Source organism: Akebia trifoliata, chromosome 15, assembly GCF_017979445.1.
Source record: "Akebia trifoliata isolate Shusen 1 chromosome 15, ASM1797944v1, whole genome shotgun sequence".
NCBI lineage: Eukaryota > Viridiplantae > Streptophyta > Magnoliopsida > Ranunculales > Lardizabalaceae > Akebia > Akebia trifoliata.
In genome coordinates, this window is record NC_141389.1 from 14,199,261 (window position 1) to 14,220,972 (window position 21,712).

The window sequence follows — 21,712 nt, forward strand, 5'->3', positions numbered from 1 at the left end:
ACATTTATATTTGTTTTACCCCTGAAATTTGTGGATTTTCAGACCCCTGTCATCGTAAATTGTCTCAAACAAGTCATCCATCCTATCTTGGACGAGTCAAGCAGTTTAAATGCATTTAATATTATTCTAACATTCAAATAACTATATAAGTTGGATTAATAAATTCTCAATCTAAATATTTAAATCAATAAAAAAAAATTATTTTATATCTACATAAAAAATAAAAAAAGGCAATTGAATTTTAAATGTTAGACAAGTCAACGTTAATCTCTGACAAGTATAAAACCATGGTTTGTCTCTCGCCCTTTCCCTGTATCAGTATGTTAAGAGTATTGATGGGGACAAGAAATTTTGAATCAAGCTGCCTGAACCATTTATAGCGACAACATATAAAGTGTTAAAAGCCTGTCTGACAAAAGTATGCTCCTTCGATCCCAATGTTTACTGAAACTTTTACTCAAATTTAGTTGGTCGAATCACATAACATAAAAGAAAGATTTGGGATTGGCTAAATGAATCTTGTTGTTGGTCCATCCAAAGTCACCTTTTTTAAATTTAAGACATAGATATGGATGGATATTATCTTAAAGTCAACAGACCATAAATCTCGTACCACTTTCGGGTTTTGCCGCCTGATCCCAACTTGCAGTGAAAATGGGTTACACACATTAAAAAAAATTGTACAAAGAGCAGATAAAGTACAAGTATACAAAATGGGAATAAGTTGCTTTTTAGATAAAATCAAAAAAATTTCCTAATGACAGCCAAATCAAGAAACTCCCCCAAATACAAAATGACAGACAGCTCTCTCACCTAACAGTAAAATATGTCCGTAGAATTACTTACTTACAAGCAAGAAACTAGTCCTCATCCATCCCTGCACCTGCAGGCTGCTGATCTCTCCTCGGTCCCCCTGCTTGTTTTGCCATGATGATCTGCAACCAATAAAATAAAATTAAAATGCATGTCCACAAGAATTATTTAATTAACCAAGTTTTACTACAATTAAGAGAACTAAAATGACCCCAAAGAGATCAAACGTGTAGTAGGTTATTATCACGTGCTAGTGAAACAAAGAAACCATGGAAAGAAGGAAAAGCTGCTAACCTGGTCTACCCGAAGTACAGTGCAGGCAGCATCTGCAGCATATTTGAGAGCGAAAAACCTGTAAAAGAGTTGATTTTCTTTACAATGGATGTGATATGGTCCCCTCTAAATAAAGGGAATAGTCTATATATTATTTACAAATAATATGTTGCTTCTTTTCTACAATATGCTTAAATACAATGCTCAAAATGGAACATATCTTGCTCTTGATAAGCTGTGTAACCATTAAGTCCAGTGCTGACTAGGCGTCACATCTCAATATAAATCTTTCAACCCTTTAAACATTACAATATATGATTAGGTAGAATAACAGGACCGTGTGGCGGCTACAAGAACAATCTAACTCAAGTAACATTGACGTCATCATGGGTTCAAGTCCAGCTTTCCCATAAAAAAAAATAAAAAATAAGCTGACTCACAACTAAACCAAGAACAGATAGAAGAGATATTTTCACTTTGTTGTGGAATTTAGGAGAGGAATTTCCACACCTTCAAGAATACGGAGCGATCACAGCAGGACTTATCATTTCAATTTTGAGCTCTCTTCTTTTGGTGTAAGCTGTTTAAAGGTATATTTTTTCAAAGACATCTTGCATAGATGGGATTGGGTCTGTAGCATCTCCTTGAGGTTGGGGCGTGTGACATACAGACTTTGTATCCAGTCGGTCATCTTGGCCTCCTTTTATTTATCAAATTTTACTTATTAAAAAAAAAAGGGAAATAGAATCTCTAGGCTTTCCAGTAACCACACGTCTGTTGACAATGTAGTTCAAATTAGTCACGGCTGTCTGACCTTTTTTATAAGTATAAAATTTTCATTAGAAAAAAGAGAAAAACAAATGGAGGCTAAGATAGCCCCCAAACAATGGGAAGAAAGAAAAAAAAAAGAACAAACAAGCCAAAAACAGAAAGAAGAAATACACGCCCTAGTCAATATATTTTATACTAATTAGAAAAAAAAAAAATGAAAACAAATAGAATAAATTATTCATTTTAATAAAAATAGTTATTTAAAAAATAAAGGAAAATAGATGAGATACATGAATATTGTTGAGAAGGTGAAAACAACTCACTTTGTAACATGCAGGTCCCAGATATTCATGGTCGACACATCCTTGCAGGCACCCTCCTCCAAGTCAATACCCACTTTGGTGTTTCCAGCAGCATGTTCAGCATATAGGGAAGATATAATCTCCATTGCATTCAGCCCTGCATTCTCAGCGAGAGTTTTAGGTACCATCTCAAAGCTTTCGGCAAATTTTGCAATAGCATGTTGATCCAACCTGCAATTAGAAGAATTGGTATGATCAATGAGATCTGCCAGTCATTCTCAAATATATCTTTGACAATCATGCTGTCAAAATCATGGATGGTCTTTATCACCATATGGTCATCTGGAAATTAATTTCTTTTTATGGGTAAAAACAAATTTATTAAAGAGAAAAGGTACAATACAGAGAAACAAAGGTCTTGGGCACCTAACACAAAGAAAACAAGAACAAAAACCTCACAAAGACAAGGAGTATCAATAAAGAAAGAATATAAGGTGAATTGGAAGATGGTGTGCACTCCCAAGAAGAATGGAGGCTTGGGGATTAGAGGGCTAAGACTAACTAATAAAGCTCTCCTGGGCAAGTGGCTTTGGAGATTCGGGGAAGAAAGAGACAACTTGTGGAGGAGGGTAGTTCAGGCTAAATATGGAGAGAAGAGGTTTGGTTGGTATAGTGATGAGGCTAGAGGAACTTACGGGTGTAGTGTGTGGAGAGGTATATTGAAGGGTGTTGATAAGTTTGATAAGGAGATTAGATTCAAGGTTGGATTGGGGGACAAGGTTAGATTTTGGGAGGATCTTTGGTGCGGAACTTCATCTCTGTCTACTCAATTCCCATCCTTGTACGCTTGTTCTTTGAAAAAAAAATAGCTCAGTAAGACAGTGTCTGATTCGGGACGGAAACACGGATTCTTGGGATCTGGGATTTAGGAGGAATTTTAATGATTGAGAATTGACGGAGGTTACATCTCTTCTAGATCTCCTTAATTCGATCCAATTCAGAGAGAACGAGCAGGACAGAAGGGAATGGTTCAAGGCTAAGGATAAGAAGTTCTCTGTCAAGTCTTTCTATTATTGCTTGCTTCCGTCGAGTGAGGTTTCTTTCTCTCCATCTATCATTTGGTCCGCTCTTGTTCCTTCTAAGGTGTCTTTCTTTTTATGGCTTGCCTCTTTGGGTAGAATCCTCACCTTAGATAATTTGATCTATCGGGGGTGGATCACCCCAAATTTTTGCTATCTTTGTTCGAGGGACGGGGAGTCTATCAACCACATTCTTATTCATTGTTCTTTCTCTCGTATTATTTGAATGTTCTTTTTATCTCGTTTCCAGGTGGATTGGGTTCTTCCTTTATCTTTTTTTGCGCTTTTAGAGGGTTGGAGTTTAAATATATTCTCTTCTAGAAAAATGTATCTTTGGGTTATCCTTCCTTTCGTCATTGCTTGGGGTCTTTGGAGAGAGCACAACAACAGGGTGTTCCATAGCAAGGAGAGCTCGTCTCACACAGTGATTTTAGAGGTTTTGGGGTTTCTTTTCTTTTGGTCAAAGTTGAGTAAAGACTTTGAGGGAGTGTGCTTCCAAGATTTTGTATTTAATTGGGAAATCGTTTGTGACTCGTAGCACCCCGCCAGGCTTGTATTTTTCCTTTCTTTCTTTCTTTCCTTGTTCTTTCTTGTCTTGTTGTTTGGGGGCTATCTCAACCTCTTCTTCTCCTTTTCTTCATTAATAAAATTTATATTTATCAACAAAAAAAAAAAAGGCAATTTTTCAGTTATTTTCATTGACATGATAAAGCAACGAAATCCAACCACACAACTAGGCTGCCAAAGACTAATAAGCGGGTACTTTTTATGAGGGATGATGCAAACCTAACCTAGATGATGATTTTGAGATCAAGAATAATTACCAAGAACAATAAAACTCATAAATTAAACATATTCTACCATAGATCAGTAAAGAAAATTTAATAAGTAATTAAAAAAGGATCCTTAGCCTAAGTTACAATCCTAAAGAGCTACTCCCAAATATTAAAATGAGAGTTCTTAAGATAGGATTTCCAAACTAACTTGGGGTCTCAATCTAAAAACTATAAAGGTCTTCTTAAGCCAAATCAAGGGTTTCAAGAAAATGTTTTAGGCTCAAAGGTTTTCTTGGTTATTGCGGAGGGTTTAACAATCCCAATTGAGTATATGTTAAAAAAGGCTAAACACAAAGTTTTGCAATTACGGACATGTTGTAATAATGATGGGGACATAAAAGATTGAAGAGTAGATTTTATTTTTATTTAATTTTATGTTTTAGGACTTCATTTTTATGTTTTTAGAGCTTTTTTCATGTTTTATTGGCCTATGGTCTCAGTATAATATTTGGGGGTAGTTTGGTAAATTTAGTGTCTTTTATTTAAGTTTATAAGAGTTGGAAATTTAGGAAAGAGAAAGTTACGAAAATTAGGTTATTTATTTGGTATTTTAGTTAATTAAGATTCTTAGTTTTATTTTATTTATATATAGATTCTACTAGGATTTTTTTTTTATTTAAACGAAGAATTTGATGAATAAATAATGAGTTTCTTTCATGGAGTTTTTGAGTTCTCCCCATTCTTGGAGTGATTCTAAGGTTCTACCATTCTATCCCATTTCTTTTTCTTTTAATCTTATTTTTTTCTTGTTTTTGATTTTCTTTTTTTTAAAAGTCTTAAATTTTTTATTCTTGATTCTTGAATTCTTGAAACCTACAAACCTCACCCCTTAATCTTTGAGTCATGATAATTTGACTACCCCACGTGGCACACTCAATCGACTCTCCTGATGTGACAAGTTCGAGAACCATAGATTTGTATGCATTGGGATAAATGGGGAAGTGCAGTTTTGCATCTTGAGGCATAGAAATCTACGATTCTCGATCTTGTCACATCAAGAGAACCGATTGAGTGTGCCGCGTGGGGTAGTTAGATTATCATGATTCTTAACCTTTTTCTCATTCCCTTAATCCTTCCCACTTTCCTTTAACCCTTATCCAACCCCAATCAAAATATCGTAATTTGCAAAACTCTGCGCTTTACAACATATAGCCAATTGGGATTTTGAAAAACCTTTTCCTATTGTCGCCCAAAACCCCCAACCAAATTCTAAATCTCAAATTAGATTCCCTAACCACCCCCACATTTCCTTTTCTTTCCTCATTGTCCTACATCAAATTTGATATCAGAACCTAGGTTCAGGCAACAAAAAATTAGCAAATCAAGTTGAGGGAAAATGGACATGACGGACATGTTCTCAGATGAATTAACAACTATGTTGTCAAACTTACATCAAACACACCTTGCATTGTTCGTGACCGTATTATAAAGGATAGCAAAGAGCACAAACAATTACATGATCAATGGTATGAAAAGCTCAAGTAACAGAACTTATGTAGCAAGTGCAATTGTCGTGGACACTATAAATCAGAATGCTCAAACTAGGATAATGAAGCATATGGGATCAAAGTCCATGCGTCTAAACTCAAAGCAAGTAATGAAGAAATCAAGAAAGAAATCTATGAGCCTGATTTAAGCAAGAGTGAGGCATCATTATTGGTTCCTGAAAAAGAATCTAAGCCAAAAGAACCTGAACAATTGACACATGAAATTTTAGAGTCACTACATCATTTGCTTTTAACACCAATTTTATACCATGAAGAGAAAAAGGTAGATTATGTTTTGGATAAATTAGTGAGTTATGTCAACTTTGGTTCCTATAGAAAATGAGAGTCCAATTCGATGATTTCAACAACTGGGAAGAGATCGAATTGAAGACAACTTTGGGATAAATTAAAGTTAAAGACCACACCCTGGGATGCATTGTTGAGAAGTAAATCAGGATCAAATTACATGTGGATTATAAAGACTTCATATGATAAGGAATTACTACAATTTCATTTTTCCAATAACGAAATCTTCTCAACTTAGGAGAATTGATAGGGACATCAAAGGTGAAGAGTTGAATTTATTTTTATTTAGTTTTGTATTTTAAGACTTTATTTTTATGTTTTTTGGATTTTTTTTTTCATGTTTTATTGGCCCATGGACTTGGTATAATATTTAGGGGTAGTTTGGCAAATTTAGTTTGTCTTTTATTTAAGATCAAGAAACAAGAATACAAGTCATACAAAAGAAGTCAAGAATCAAGATTCATACATCATCATCATTCATCAAGTATTCAAAATCAAATTCAAGTCACTCTCAAGTCTCAAGTCAACTCACCATCATCTTTATTTTTTCATTCTAAAATCAAATTTCATCTTCTCAACTCTCGACTCTTGAGTTATTTATATATTTTTTAATTGTTAATTTGTTCTTGTTAGTTAGTTAATTGTTGTAAGTTAGAAACTTAGAACATACTTTCACTTTTATTGCAAACACAAATATAGACGTGTCAAACTCACATTTGGATTACCTAGAGCTTTGATGTAATGTTCAAAATAAAAAATAAAAATATTTATTGACCAAGACTCAAGTCAAGTCAATTCTAGTCAAACAACTTTGACTAAGTCAAATTAACTAAAGTCCAATTTTTTTAGGAAATTCTAAAAGAATTAAAATTATTTTTAAGAATATCTAGATATTATTTGATAATATCTAAATATTATATTAGCTATTTTTTTTTTTTTTGTCACACTTTCTACACAGAAGATAGAAAAAGTAAGAGGGAAAAAGGAAGAGAAAAGAAAGAAGGAAACTAAAGGAAAAGAAAAAAAGCAAAGATGTAGGCCCTTGCAACTCTTTATGATAGTTTTAGTAAAATTTAAAAAAAATATATTGCTGATTTTATAATTGTGAAATAGAATTTGTTTTGTTTTTAAAACAATTCTGATTTAGTAATTTTAAAACTAAAGTTGTTTTGTAATTTTTTTCAATAACATGCACATGCTTTATATATATTTATATTATTATTTTTATGAGTTTAAAGCATGCTAGTAGTTATTTTGTTTAAAAAGAATTATTACATGCTTGTAGTTGGTTTATACATGTTTTATATATATTTATATATGCTAAAAACAAAATACAGCAATTATGAAAGTTGTTATTTTTGTATAAAATTGACACATGTTTTATAGAAGGATAAAAAAATTATTTTTTATACGTACGTTATACGTGTTTTATACGTGTTAAATATAAAATACAGCAACTATAAAAGTTACTGTTTTTATATAATATTTTACTATGTATAATTAGATTGAATGCTCAAACCATTCGTTACTTTATACATATTTTATACGTACTTTACACGTATTTTGTACTTATCAAAAAAAAAAATACAACTATATAAATTGTTGTTTTATACACAATTCATATATTTTATTCATATTTTATAGATAGGCATGATTTTGAATAAGTTAAACTAATGGAAAATTTACTTTAATCGTTTTGGTGATGGATTTCCAAGAAATATTTCTAATTAAAAGTTGAGTAAGAAAAGTAATTTATTAAAATAAAATATGAGAACGAGTTCTCAATTGATTGTTGTATTTTTAAAATACCCAGTTAGTGAGATGCTTCGGCGTATGCCGTATAAATCACTAAAGAGAGAAAATATGAGGTGATGCTTCAGTCATAGACTATGTAAGACACGAATGAGAGAAATGCTTCGACTAATGGTCATATAAGACACGAAAGAAAGAAAAAGAAAAGAAAGATGAGACTGTACATTTAAGAGTGGACTGGGTATTTAAAACACGTATATACTTTACTTTCAATACATTTTGAAAAAAAATAAATATTTATATGTAGTATTTTAGTGATTTATTAAAGAGACTGTGAAAACCTATAAAGAATAACATGTTGTGATATTTCCGAAACGATATGTTATTTTAAGATAACAGTTGCGTTGTTTGAGTTATTATGTATTATGAGATGCATAAGAACACAACATCACAACAGAAATCCGGGGATTTTATTTCTATCTTTAATAAAGAACAAGATGTAGATAGTTGTATGATTGATAGAGATTATCGAGGATCACATGCGCGCCAGATTGGCATAGATGAAGATGGCTAGTTAATGATCATTAATAGTCTAGAGTAGTCAAGAAAAAATGACCTACTTGATTTGGCCCATTTCTTAAGGCCTTGGTCAACGGCCAACCTGAGCTGGAAAACAGTTACCCAAATTGTGGCAGAGACTGACCATAGAATCAGGAACTAACAATGGGGTTCCACACTGGTGAAGTATTGGAATAATCGTATTTTGACTGAGATGTTCACATCAGTCGTGACCCTCAACTCTCTATTATAATATTCTATTATTTGATGTTATATTATGGATAATTGTTTATTCAGATTTTTAAATGAATTTTAATTTCCTGCTAGATTTCATGATATCGGTGTTCAATTATGTGTTAAATATCGAATATGCATGATTTACGAATTCTTAGAATGTTTAAACTGTATATAAGATGTTATTATTTAGAATTGTAAGATTCCTCTACCGAGTAACTCTCCTGTTATTCACCCCTACGACATCACAAATTTCAGGCACACCTGGTTTAGGTGATCCTTCCGAAGAGGCTCAATACCATGGCCTTATAGATGATCAGTCCAAGTTTCCAGGAGTGGAGCATAGGTACTACTAGTAATGAGTCTTAAACTAGAGCTAGGTTTAAGTCTTTAGCTGTCGTCTTTTATTATTATGTAATTATGAACACCGTATTATGTCATTACTGTTTTATGTATATATGTCAAGTGTATTGATGTTTGAGGATGCGTATCTTCTGTTGAGCAATGATCAGGTATGACATAGTTATTTATGTCATTTACGTTTATATATTAGCTATCATTATATGGGTTTTATATCATGCCTCTGGATTCAACTTGGGAATCATAAGGATTCGGTTGAGTTTTTGGGGCGTGACATTTGATGTTTGAAGTTAGAACAAAGTCACACATTTACACTTTAGAATTTACAAGAACATCACATTAACTATCACTAATACCATCATCACACCAGGTCTTCCTCGTCGGCCAACTCTTCCCTAAGGCCAAAGTCTAATGACCTCGGTTAGAAATACGAGTATTATCGTAGTACAAATGAAAAAAGTCAAGTTGTGTATGAGTTATGCGGCTACATAAGCCAAGGTGGCATTGCATGCCACAAACATCTAGTGCATATGTCGGAATCAAATGCGACAAGATTACACCCAAGATCCGAAGGGCAATCATGGAATACAGGGATAAGATGTCTAGGAAAAAACAAGTTGATGCAATTAACTTAGAAAGTTACATTGAAGGAAGTGGGATTGATAAAGACGACGATGACATCGTCGCATAGGATACTCCTAACCGTGACAGGACGTAGTCGACCACTTATTCCTCCCCCACAAAGAGCTCGAGCACATGGTCCACTTGATAAGTGGTATAGACCACATCCTTTGGATGTGGTCGATCAAAGAACAAAGGGTAAAAGTCCATTTCAAACAATCATAGAACGTAGCACTAAAGATAAGAAAACTACCATTCAGTACATAACTAAATGATTATACCAAACCGGTATTACTTTCAATACCGTTAAATTAAAAAGCTTCAAAGTAATGGTGAAAGCGATTGGTCAATTTGGAGCTGACCTCAAACCACCTTCATACCAAGAAATACAAGAGCCATGTAAAAAGGGAGGTAGAGTTTACCCAAGGTTTAATTACTGAATATCAAGAATTTTTGAAAACCTATGGATGTATTCTAATGACCGACAGATGGACAGATAGAACCAAGCAAACAATAATTAACTTTTTAACTAATTGACATACAAGAACAATGTTCTTTAAATCTGTGGATGTTCAACCCATTCTCATACGGTCGAGTATTTATTTCAATTGTTAGATTAAACAATTGATGAAATTGGTGAAGAACATGTCCAAGTTGTAACAAACAATGTCATCACCTATGTGGTCGTCGGCCGCCTCTTAATGGCTAAGCAGCCTCACTTATATTGGTCGCCATGTTTGCACATTGCATAGATCTCATATAATAAGATATAGGTAAATTGCATATACGTATTGTAGCTAAAGCTAGAAAAGTTGTTTTTATGTATAAACATACTTTACTTTTACAAAAAATGTATGCTCATATAAATGGTAATTTACTTAGACCTACAATCACACGTTTTGCTACTGCCTTTCTAAGGCTACAAAGCCTTCATGGGAAAAAAGCAAAACTTAAAAGCTTTGTAGTGTCAACTAATTAAAACGATGGACTCTGGTCTAAAAAGCCCAAAGGTAAATTAGTTGCCCAAATTAGCATGTCCCAAAACTTTTGGACGGGTATTGGCAAAGCACTTAGAGATTTCATGCCTTTAATTATTGCACTTAGATTAGTAGATGGCAATGAAAAGCCACGCCTAAGTTGTATTTATGACTATGGAAAAAGCAATTGACAAAATTAAGAAAAATAATCAATATAGAGAAAGAAATTATAATAAAGTAGTTGATATTACAAATAAGAGATGGGGCACCCAAATGTCACCTATCTTATATTCGGTTGCCTACATCCTTAATCCAACCATATACTTCCAATCCGCCAATCGGATGAGGCGGATTCGACACATATGGTTGGATTCCTTGACTTCTTGGAAAAGATGATTCTAACACAAGAAGAACAAGATAGGATCTCGTCACAGCTAGAGATTTTTCGAAAGGGAGATTGTAAAGAGACAGAACTATGAAGATTCCCTGTGGCTGGATTGAATCCTTAGATTCTGGGTAGCTTGCTTCCTGCGGGAGAAGAGGCCAGAAAGGGCTCGTTACGTATACTACACTCGCCTTCAAAGGCTCGCTACGTATACTGCGCTCGCAGGGGACCAAGTATAAATAATTAAATATATATTTTGCCTTTGTTTATAAATTAAAATACTTATAACTTATAAGTTACTAACAACCTACCTAAATAATACAGCCGATTGGTGTTCCACTTAAGGAGTTGATCCAATTACAAAGAATCCAGCCTTGAAGAGATTTGCTATTAGAATACTTGGCCTAAAATGTTCGGCATCAAGATGCAAACGTAATTGGAGCACACTTGAGATGGTATAACAAACTAACTTGTTACTTGTTAGTTATTAATTTTCAATTGCTATTTGCTAATTACTTATTAAGTATTAAATTAAAATTTGTTATGCATTGAACAGATTCACACAAAGAAGAGAAATAGACTTGAGCAGAAGAAGCTCAATGATTTGGTCTTTGTGCAATACAATCAAAAATTGCATGAAAATTTCAAGTAAAGGAAGGAGAATTCAGGTTTTACGACCCTATCTCCATTGAAGACTTGAGTGGAGATCATTTGTGGCTCACCGATGCACGAGAAGAGCTGATGTTTGAAGGAGAAAACTTAACTTGGGCACAAGTAGAGCAAACAGCCTTTGCACCAACACCTGGGGAAGCTCAAGCCAAAGAAGGAGAAGACGCTGAAAATTACAAGATGAAGGCAAGAACGAGATACAAGAGGAAGAGGATGAAGATGAAGCTGAAGAAGCATTGGGAATAGATGAGATGTTAGTGAGATCAGATGATGAAGAAACAAAAGAAGAAATGTATGTAAAAAAAGGAGACGATTCAATGATGATGGGAAATGGAAGTGATGATGGCGAAAATGGCGGATCTAATGAGGATGTTCCCCAATGGATTAGAGATGGTTGTGTGGAATATGATGCAAATCATATTTATTAAAGACTATACTTTGTAATTTATAATTTTTAATTTACCATTTTAATAAAGATTTGAGGTTTTTTACTTGAATTTCATAAATTTTTGTTGATCTTTTATATTATACACATGTTTGTGAGTCTTACATAATTTACTATGATTTTTTACTATTTTTCAAAAAAAATAATTACTGACCAATATGCGACCGCATATGCAATAAGTGATTTAGCATATGCTATTTAACAACACTAGTAGGGTCTCATGGTGATGAATTTGGGTTTAGAAAGGGTTTGACCAATAAAATGGTAACTGCAAATTTCTGGACAGCAACTTATATTGACAAAAAACCAAGGGGAAAAAGCTCAAGAAGAGAGACGGTGAAGATGAAGGATTTTTACCTTGGAATCACACCAAGAAGAGTCATGGCTTTACACCACACATCCAATCTCTAACAAAAATTGTAAGTTTATTCAATCTCTCATAATAATAAAAAACTGTAATAATGTCTTTACAACTATTTATATAGTCAAAACCTAATCTAATCTCAATCATCTAATTAACATAACAAGATTTAATGGATGGAAATAAAACTTGAATATAACAAAATTAAAAATATCATATACGTCTCAATCTCATAATTTATTTCCCTTGAATTCTCAATTTACGAGAACTCACTAGAAAGACACAATAAAGTTACCAAACATCTATACTATAACCATGGACTTAGAAAATATACAAAATAAGCCTAAATACCGATCTTAATCAAAATAGACCCTCTAAAATATTAAACTAAATAAAATATAAAATCCGATTAATTGCCCAATGAAAAAGGCCTACGATCTCAGATGTTCTCATCAATTTTGATCATAATTGAAGCCTAGATTTCTTAATAGGAAGGAAAACCTCTTGTAAGGTGCTAACTGAAGCAATCAAAGTTCTTTTTTAAAAGGATTATATAAAAAAAAGCTGGTTGAGATGACCCACTAAAGATACAAGGGATCACGGCCACAAGGAAAAAATGCAACAACTACAATCACATCTACCCAAAAGACAAAAAAATATCAAAGAAACCCCCTCTAAATTCCTTAAAGACCATATACCAAAAAAAATAACCAAGATACTCATGATTAGACACTATTGAATCATTCATCGACTCGTTCTTTACTTCAGCAGTTCGGCTATTTCATTCCTTTCAAATCCCTAATGCGATATCCAAATCAAGTGAACAGTCTAATGACATCATAAATCATGCGCCATTATTTAGTGAATCTTATAGCCATTAATGACTTTCACAAATTTTAAGGATATAAGAATCTTTTTTAATTGTTTTAAGTTATTTTGAGTCCCATTTGTTTTAGAAATTTATTATTAGGTATTTTAAGTTTAATAGAAAAGTTTTTGTCGAATTAGAAATTTTACTATTTTTGAAAAGTTCCTATTTCAAAAAAGTTACCTTAGAGTAAAAGGGAAATCAAATTAGAAGTCCTTTATGTTTTAGCAACCGATATTTTCTATTTAAACAATGTAATATATTGTTTTAAGTGGACTATGAAGGAATGAATCAAAAAATTTACAGAATTTTCCATTATTTTTTTTTACTTTGGATATGGGGATAATCCAACTTGGTGATGGCATGGAAATCATTGATGTGGTTACAAGGTAAATCTATCACCTTCTTCTGTTCTAGTTTGTTTCCTCTCTTTCTGAGTTTACACTCCTTTCAGCATAAATACCCTATACCATTAATGTCTACTTCAAATCCCTATGACCTCATTTTATTTGATACCCATTAACCTAATTACAACACCCTATTGCAAAACTCTGCATTTACCATATGGTTCATAAGACCTAAACCTTCAAAGTTTTTAACCTACCAATCTTCTTCACCCAATTAGCCTTTTCCCGAACTCTTTTTAAAGTAGAATAGACCTAGATTCAATAAAACTAGGGTTGTCAATGGATCAGGTCCAGATCGGACCACAGTGAATTTGGTGCCAATCTGATAAAGGATCGGATAGGCTCCGGAACTGATATTATAAAGCTTCAAATCGAACTCTTATTGGATTGGTTTTCTATCAGATCTCAATATTAGGATCCAAACCCGATCTGTTAACAAATGAATCAAGTCAAACACGATTTGATAGACAAAATCTAAATAATCTTCATATATTTAAACAAAAAATACAATATAATCTATATGCTTTCTACCATTGTATCAAACCAGGTTCTTATCGGATTGGAACATGGTTGGTCCAAACCCAATCCAATAGGAACCTTATTGTATCAGATCCTTATCAGAATCTAAATCCTTGATCAAAACCCAAAGTTATTGAAGCGGAACGGATTTCAGGTCTGATTCGATCCATTCACAGCCCTACATAAAACCGAGGTTGTCCTATATCAATCCCCCAACAAAAGGGATGGCACAATTATCAAAAAAATAAAGATGACACTCCAAATGAGAATCCCCACCCAACCCAAGATTTAAAAAAAGGGCTTGAATTGATTGAGGCAAACATCCCACAATACCAAATTTTAGTAAGGCAAATGACTATGACACAATCCCAAATACGGCGAGCAAAAGTGCAATGAATAATAAGATGGTCTACTGTTTTCTTACCATCCATACACATAAGGCAAATATATGACCCATAAAACCACACCTTATAACTTGATCCATTGTAATAATTCTTCCAAGTGCTGCACACCAAACGAAAAAAGCCACCTTTGACAGAAGTTTAGGACACCAAATAGTTGATGCGGGAAAAGAAAACAATCTTGGTTGCACCAATTACACACAAGGATTTAACCAAGAACACACTAGTCCGGTTGCCAATCCAAATTCTTTTGTCATTCACATCCATCATCAGCGGAACAACATCAACACAGACCGTCATAGACGCCACCGCTTCCACTTCCCAATTATTGAAATCCCTTCTGAAACAAAATCCCAAGACAACCCATTCCCTAACCGAGCTAAGAAAGACACAATAGGAAGACCCTTTTTCATCGATAAAGTAAACAACTCCGGGAATAAGACCCTAAGAGCTGACTTTCTGCACCAAACATCCTCCCAAAACCAAACTCTCCTTACAAACCCCCACCCTTGGAAAGTGCAATTTTTAAGGCGTATCGATTACATTTTTTAAAAAAAGTATCACAATTTTATTAAAAAGATGAGAGAAAAAAGGAGGCTGAGTTAGCCCCCATAAAAATGAAAAGAAAATAAACGAAGACTGGCCCGAAAGCCAAAAAAAATAAGTAGCACAAATAGCATCCCATCTGAAAACAAAATCTTGGAAGGAGATGCCCACAAAATCCCTACTCAGCTTGAAACAGAAGTACAAAAGGCCCAAAATCTCCAAAAACATAGTTTGGGAAGTACTTTCCAAAAGAGAAAAGGAGTGAGGTAAAACGAAATTCATCTAGAAATGAGACAAGGACATCCAAATATCTCGGGAAAAAGGACAATGAATTAAAATATGGTTCACCGATACTAGCTTGCTAAGTTGGTAGAAGACTGTGAATGTTGATCCCACCACCTGGGTTTAAAACCCACCTTCACCTACAAATTCCTAACCCCTTCTCAGGTAAAAGAACTCTCTTTTTGATATTTTTATTGGTACAATCAAATGGTTGAACTATTGTTTCCTTGAAATTCATTTTCTCACGACCATTTTCCAAAGGAATTCGTATTCACTGGAAAACGAATTCCCAGCAATCACACACACCCATTGACCAAGCTAACCAAATTCTCACATAAAGCATTCACGACCTTAACTAAAAATTTCTAAATGACCGTAAACTCAAATTTAACATGTCTAAACTCTAGACTGCCCTCTAAATTACACCAATGCTCAAAGGCCAAAATACCCAAGATTCTCATCACAGTCTAGAGAACAGCCAATCGTACAACCTCAAGATGATGCCTACCACACCTTTGATAGGTTGGAAACTTTGAAAACTGATAATAGATTCCTAGAACTTTCATATAAACATCTAAACATGAGTGATAATGGGAGGCGAGTTGACCAAGTATAAGATAAATCATGCATTATCAATCACTGGGGCAGTTAAAAAGTCTGGAACTGTGTTTCTTGTTTTCCCTCTCTGATCAATATATTATACTTTTCAAAAAAAAAAAGTCTGGAACTGTGCTTAGTGATAAGATATAAGAAAATACCCTGTTTCTTTAAAAGAAAATTCTTTCAATTTTCTTGCTAATTCAATTTCAGTTGCCGCAGCTCCCGGAACTAGACGGCTGTCCTTGCACATTGCCTGAGACAAACAAGTTATGAAAGTGTTGATATTCAGTCACGCAACAACAATCTTAGGAGTACCATGAAAACCATTTATTAGAAAGGGTATTTTAGAAATAACCCCCTGCAAAATTGGTGATATTTGGTTTACCCCCTTGCAAAATGCAAGATTAGGTCTACACTCCTTGACTGTAAGTCAATGTTGCATTTTCTTGATGTTTTAACAGTGGAACTTTTTTTTTTTCAAATGCTTAAATTACTAAATCAAAATTTCACTGTTAAATCATCAAGAAAAAGCAACGTTGACTTATGTTCAAGAGGGGTAAACCTAATCTTGCATTTTGCCAGGGGGCAAAACCTAATATCACCAATTTCACATGGGACTGTTTCTAAAATACCTTCTAGAAACTGGAATAAGTTGCAAAAAGATCAATACATCAACAAAAATCTCCACAAAATACCTTATAGGTATTCACACCATCATCAACTGCTCTTTCAAGGTCGTCTAATATACTATCAGTACTTCCTCGTAAAACCAGAGTGCAAACAGAGTTTCCACCCTCTTCGTTTTTCACAATAGTGACCTGTGGGATGAAAGAATAACTATAAATTCATGGGCAAAGTCAGGGCTAGAAATGATGCAAGTTTTGAAGTAACAACTTCAGTCATGGGAACTGTGAGGAGTATACCCGAACACCACCAACTTCCTCTACTGAAATAGAATCTGCATATCCCAAATCATCCGGATTTGGCTGGCTAAGCTTCAACTGTTACCAAGATTACGGAAGCACATAAGGAAAAGATCGAGGAGATTTCAGGTGACATCTAGTGATAATATACTTACAATAGCTACAGAACCAGTTGTACGGCAGAACCGCCTCAGTTCAAACTTTGAACTGACTTTTAATACCATGAGCCTGTGAGTAAGATTCTACGATTAGTAGGCTTGTTTATGTGGGCCACTAAAACAAAATATGTAAATGAAAGATGGAAAAAAAAAAAAATTATTCAACTGTGGTATAAGATATTCACAAATAAACTGCACTCAGCAAATGCAAGTTGCATCTAAAGTGACACATGCCCTTAGGGCCCAGGCAATGTTTCTAGCCCATAGGAAAGTTGGCACCTAAAGTCACACATGCCCATAGGGCCTACATGGAGATAGAGGAGGTCATCCTCACCAAAATCAACACACTGCGATGTTTCCAGTCTACAAAAAGTGGTTACAAGTTGGACCATCTGTTTTTACCATTAACTTAAATGCCCATTTTTTTTATGGGTAAGCTGGACTTGAACCCACGACCTCAAAGTTTCTTTGCAAAGCATCAAACCAACTGAGCTATGGGTCTAAGCCCATTTATAGGCTTAGAAGTTTCATAATGTATTGATTCTTGTTAAAATGATCTTGTCACCATGGAGATCACCCTCATCTAAAACCAACCCATAAATTATCTCTGTGGACCCCCCTATGAGTATGTGTGACTTACAAGTTGGACCATCCATTTTTACCCTTAATGCACATTTGATGATAGGCTTAGAAGTTTCAAAAGGGACTGATTTTTGTGAAGATGATCTTGTCACCATTTAATATCATCCTCATCTAAAATCAACCTTTAAATTATCTCTGTGGGCCCTGAGTATATGTGACTTTAGATGCCAATTTTCCAGAAGTCTTTGGATCCCAGCCTTATATTACACATGCAGGAAATGGATACATGAATTAAAAAAGACCCATATGTTAAGCAAATATGTGTGTAATGGGAAAAGAAACCTTAGACGTAGAATGCATTTTCTCTGTGTCACATGGATTATGGGTGGACAACACACAAGGTCACCCAGGGTATTGGGCCTCTCTGAGCACTAAGGATTCCTACAACTTTCCCGGCAATGCATCTAAGCCCTACCATGAATGCAAATAGCACATTAGACAAATTTTAAGGAATTTAAATAGGTGGAAAAGAACATTTTACTTGTAACGCTCGCAGAAATGTAGTGCCATCTCTCCAACTGCTGCTCCACTAACAATAACTTTGGCACCTGAATCGGCAACTGCTTTTATAAGCTCTTCAACTTTGGCTTCCTCCGTTTTCGCATAGTTCTCTAGCTGCAAGAACCCACATAGCAAAACATATTCTCCTTAGTGAAGCATTTTATTGGTATCATTCCAAGACAAGGCGTTTTAAGACTAAAGATATACATAAATGCATTGTCAGCTCATCTCCATAGGAAGCAATAAGGAAATGTAAGGCATCAAACACTAATTAACAATAATTCTTCAAACTTAGGTTGGCAAGAGTTACACAAAACTCCTCCATGACAAATTAAACTTGATTGTAATATTTTTAAATTTAATAGAAGCTAGGGTGAAGTCCAAGTTTAATATCTAACACATATAGCTAATAAAGATAATAAGAAAGACTGTAAAAGATATCATAAATGTAAAGAACGGTTCTAGATGAAATTGTGACACTCAATAGCTTAGCATAGGCTTTGAATAAAGTTATACTTATCACAAAAAAAAAAAGCTTAGCATAGGTCTCTAATCATGGTTTAAAGGTTCACATGGAGTACATCAAGTGTTGATCCTCCCAAAAAATCAGACCCTTCTAAATTCTAACCTTTCAAATGTGGACTTAACAAATAACTTAATTGTCCAAAATTTATCAAATTGTCATCCATTCTCAGAGAACTAAAAATTAAGGAGGTTGTGCTCACTGAAGGGAAGTTCTTTAATATCTTTTAATTGTTCTGTTAAAGAAATAACATCTCTTGGCTGCCTAAATTTATAAAACTTCCAAACTACCTTATCTTAACCAACCACATCTACCCACATATATCTCTCTTACAAGTAGAATTTTCCATAATTTTCTCACTGTCATATAACTTTTTTTGGATAAGTAAAATGCCACGAAATTGAACTCATAAATTGGTTTCTGATAAAATAGTACTGTTAGAAGCTCTTGCCAAGATCTTAACAATGAATATTTTATTTAATTATAAAATTCTTATTTACATTAATATGAAGATTATATATAATATGCCCTAAGTCCTAGAATGATAACATAGGCACTGCTTGATACATCCACAAAATACTGTAAATTTGCAAGGGTTTTTGTCATTTCTTAATGTAAAATTGCATCTAACAAAGGGCAATAAGGCACCCAACAGATTATCCAATATGCAGCACATCTGTATCCACATGATACAGATGTTAGATACTGAACAGCTACTTCTACTATATAATTTTTTTTTACATTTCTTACATTAATATAATATTAATTGTTCTCTTAGCTACTGAAAATTTGCTTGTTTGGCATGAACTAAAAACAGAAAGCCGTACTTAGCTTAAAAACAGAAAAATAAAGCATGGGATGAAGATATTAAAAACTACAATACCAGTGCTGGTATCTGTATCCTAGATTTTGGGAGAATGGCTAGTAGCACCCCCATTTCCCATGCCAGTATTCATACTAGGTCCATATATGGGCATCTTAGATCAAAATATAATAAAAGCTTAAAGTAGCAAAAGGTTTGTTGAGCACAGCTGGCAATAGCCATGTTTTCATTGTGCTTGAAAATTGTGCAACCAGATAGATGAGCATATTTATATCAGATATTGATATAAGAAAGTGCATAGTTTTAACATAAAAACACCGCATCTGTAAGATTCAGAAACCAACAGCATATAATTGGGATAACCGTGCACATCCTGCAGGGAGATACTATTTAAGATTCCTTCCATATGTCTCCTACAAAAGCTTAACTATTTGTCATTGGATTTGGCTCAAACACATTATATGGCATATGCATTTATAAATGGCATAGAAACAAGTGAATTGGGAAAGGTGACAAATATTAGAATAGGAAGTAGGCTTCATTGATCATGAGTGAGTACAGATACGGATTTCTAAATCAGCAACCACTAAACAAAAGCTTCTCCATAAGAACCTGATCAGCACTATGAATTAGAACAGTTCCTTTTGTTTCAGTTGCTGATGTATCAACACCTCCAGCAAACACTGCAATCTACAAAAGAGAAAATCAACGATAGAATAATGTCACATAAGAATCGAGAATTAAACTCCAAACCAGATCAAAAAGAAAATTTTCCATCTATATATTCTAAACAGTTGAGGCGTAACATCAGAATTCAAAACTCAGAACATGCATGCATGAATGTATGTATGTATATTCCCTATCCTGCAGTGCAGGAAGCTACATGGAGTTACGAATGTAAATTCACAATTAAAAAAGTCCATCAGAAGCAGTAGATTTTAAGCAGTTAAACATGCAAGGAAAGACAATGTTCGTGAGGGTTGGAAAGGGGTGCTCAGATCTTTGCCAGCCTTTTGGAGACAAGTTCGTTTCCCTGTTGGATTGGGGAGGAGGGTATGCTTTTGGGAGGATGTTTGGTGTGGTGAATCACCTCTTAAAATACCAATTTCCCCAACTTCAATTTCCCCAACTTTACGAGTTTTCACAGAAGAAGAGCTTCCCATAGCTTCGGTAAGGGAATACAATTTTCAAGAACTTTGGCTTCAGAAAAAACTTAAATGACTGGGAGTTAGTGGCAACATGCTCCTTATAAAGAAGTGTGGAGGAGGTTCAGTTTCGGCTAGAGAAAAATGACTGCATTATTTGGGTCAAACCTGTAATGTCCAACAACAACAACAAAATATTGACCAAGTCAACTAAGGTTGACTGAGTCAACCATTGTTGACTCAAGTTTGGTCGACATGGTCAAACTTTGGTCAACCAATATTGACCAAGTCAAATGACCAAAGTCCAAATTTTTAGAAAATTCTTAAAGAACTAGAATTTTTAGTAAATATCTAGATATTTTAATAAAATCTAATATTTTGTGTTAGCAGATTTTTTTTGTTTCTTATTCTACACAAAGAAAGAAGGAAAAAGAAAGAGAAAAGAAAGAAGGAAAAAATGAAGAGAAAAGAAAGAAGAGGTAGAAGGAAGAGAAAAGAAAGAAAAAAAGAGAAAAGAGAAAGAAGAAGTAGGCCCTTTTAATTCTTTATGATAGTCTTAGTCAAATTTTTTTTAAAAAAAATTCTAATTTTGTAGTTGTAAAACAAAATTTGTTTTGTAATTTTAAAACATTTCTGATTTGGTAATTTTAAAACAAAAAAATTATTTTGTAATTATTTTTAATAGCATGCACATATTTTATATATATTTATACTACTGTTTTTATGAGTTTAAGGCATACTAATAGTTACTGTTTTATTTGAAAAAGAGTATTACATGCTTGTAGTTACTTTATACATATATTGTGCGTATTTTATACATACTAAAAATGAAATACAGCAATTATAAAAGTTGTTTTTGTAAAATATTTACACTATGTATACTAGATTGAATGATCAAAATATTTGTTGCTTTATACATATATTATATGTATTTTATACGTGCTAAAAATAAAATTCAACTATGAAAGTTGTTGTTTTTGTATAATATTTACACTATGTATACTAGATTGAATGATCAAAATATTTGTTGCTTTATACGTACTTTATACGTATTTTATACGTGTTAAAAAAATACAGTATTGATAAAAATACAACTATGAAAGTTGTTGTTTTTGTATAAAATTTACACAATATTTATGCTAGAT

At 33.7% G+C, this 21,712-nt stretch overlaps 1 protein-coding gene across 1 annotated transcript in view; it reads right to left on the bottom strand.

The window, feature by feature from the left end:
- Positions 1-714: 714 nt before the first annotated feature.
- LOC147384403 (T-complex protein 1 subunit theta) overlaps positions 715-21,712 on the bottom strand; it is a 31,716-nt gene continuing 10,718 nt past the window's right edge. The window contains exons 5-13 of the mRNA XM_086425136.1: positions 20,035-20,112; positions 18,057-18,190; positions 16,931-17,003; positions 16,776-16,853; positions 16,548-16,670; positions 16,011-16,105; positions 2,181-2,390; positions 1,108-1,165; positions 715-935 (exon numbers count right to left, since the gene is read on the bottom strand). Of these exons, the coding sequence (XP_086281262.1) occupies positions 861-935; positions 1,108-1,165; positions 2,181-2,390; positions 16,011-16,105; positions 16,548-16,670; positions 16,776-16,853; positions 16,931-17,003; positions 18,057-18,190; positions 20,035-20,112 (924 nt within the window). The 3' untranslated portion in view covers positions 715-860. The remainder of the gene's footprint in view (positions 936-1,107; positions 1,166-2,180; positions 2,391-16,010; positions 16,106-16,547; positions 16,671-16,775; positions 16,854-16,930; positions 17,004-18,056; positions 18,191-20,034; positions 20,113-21,712) is intronic.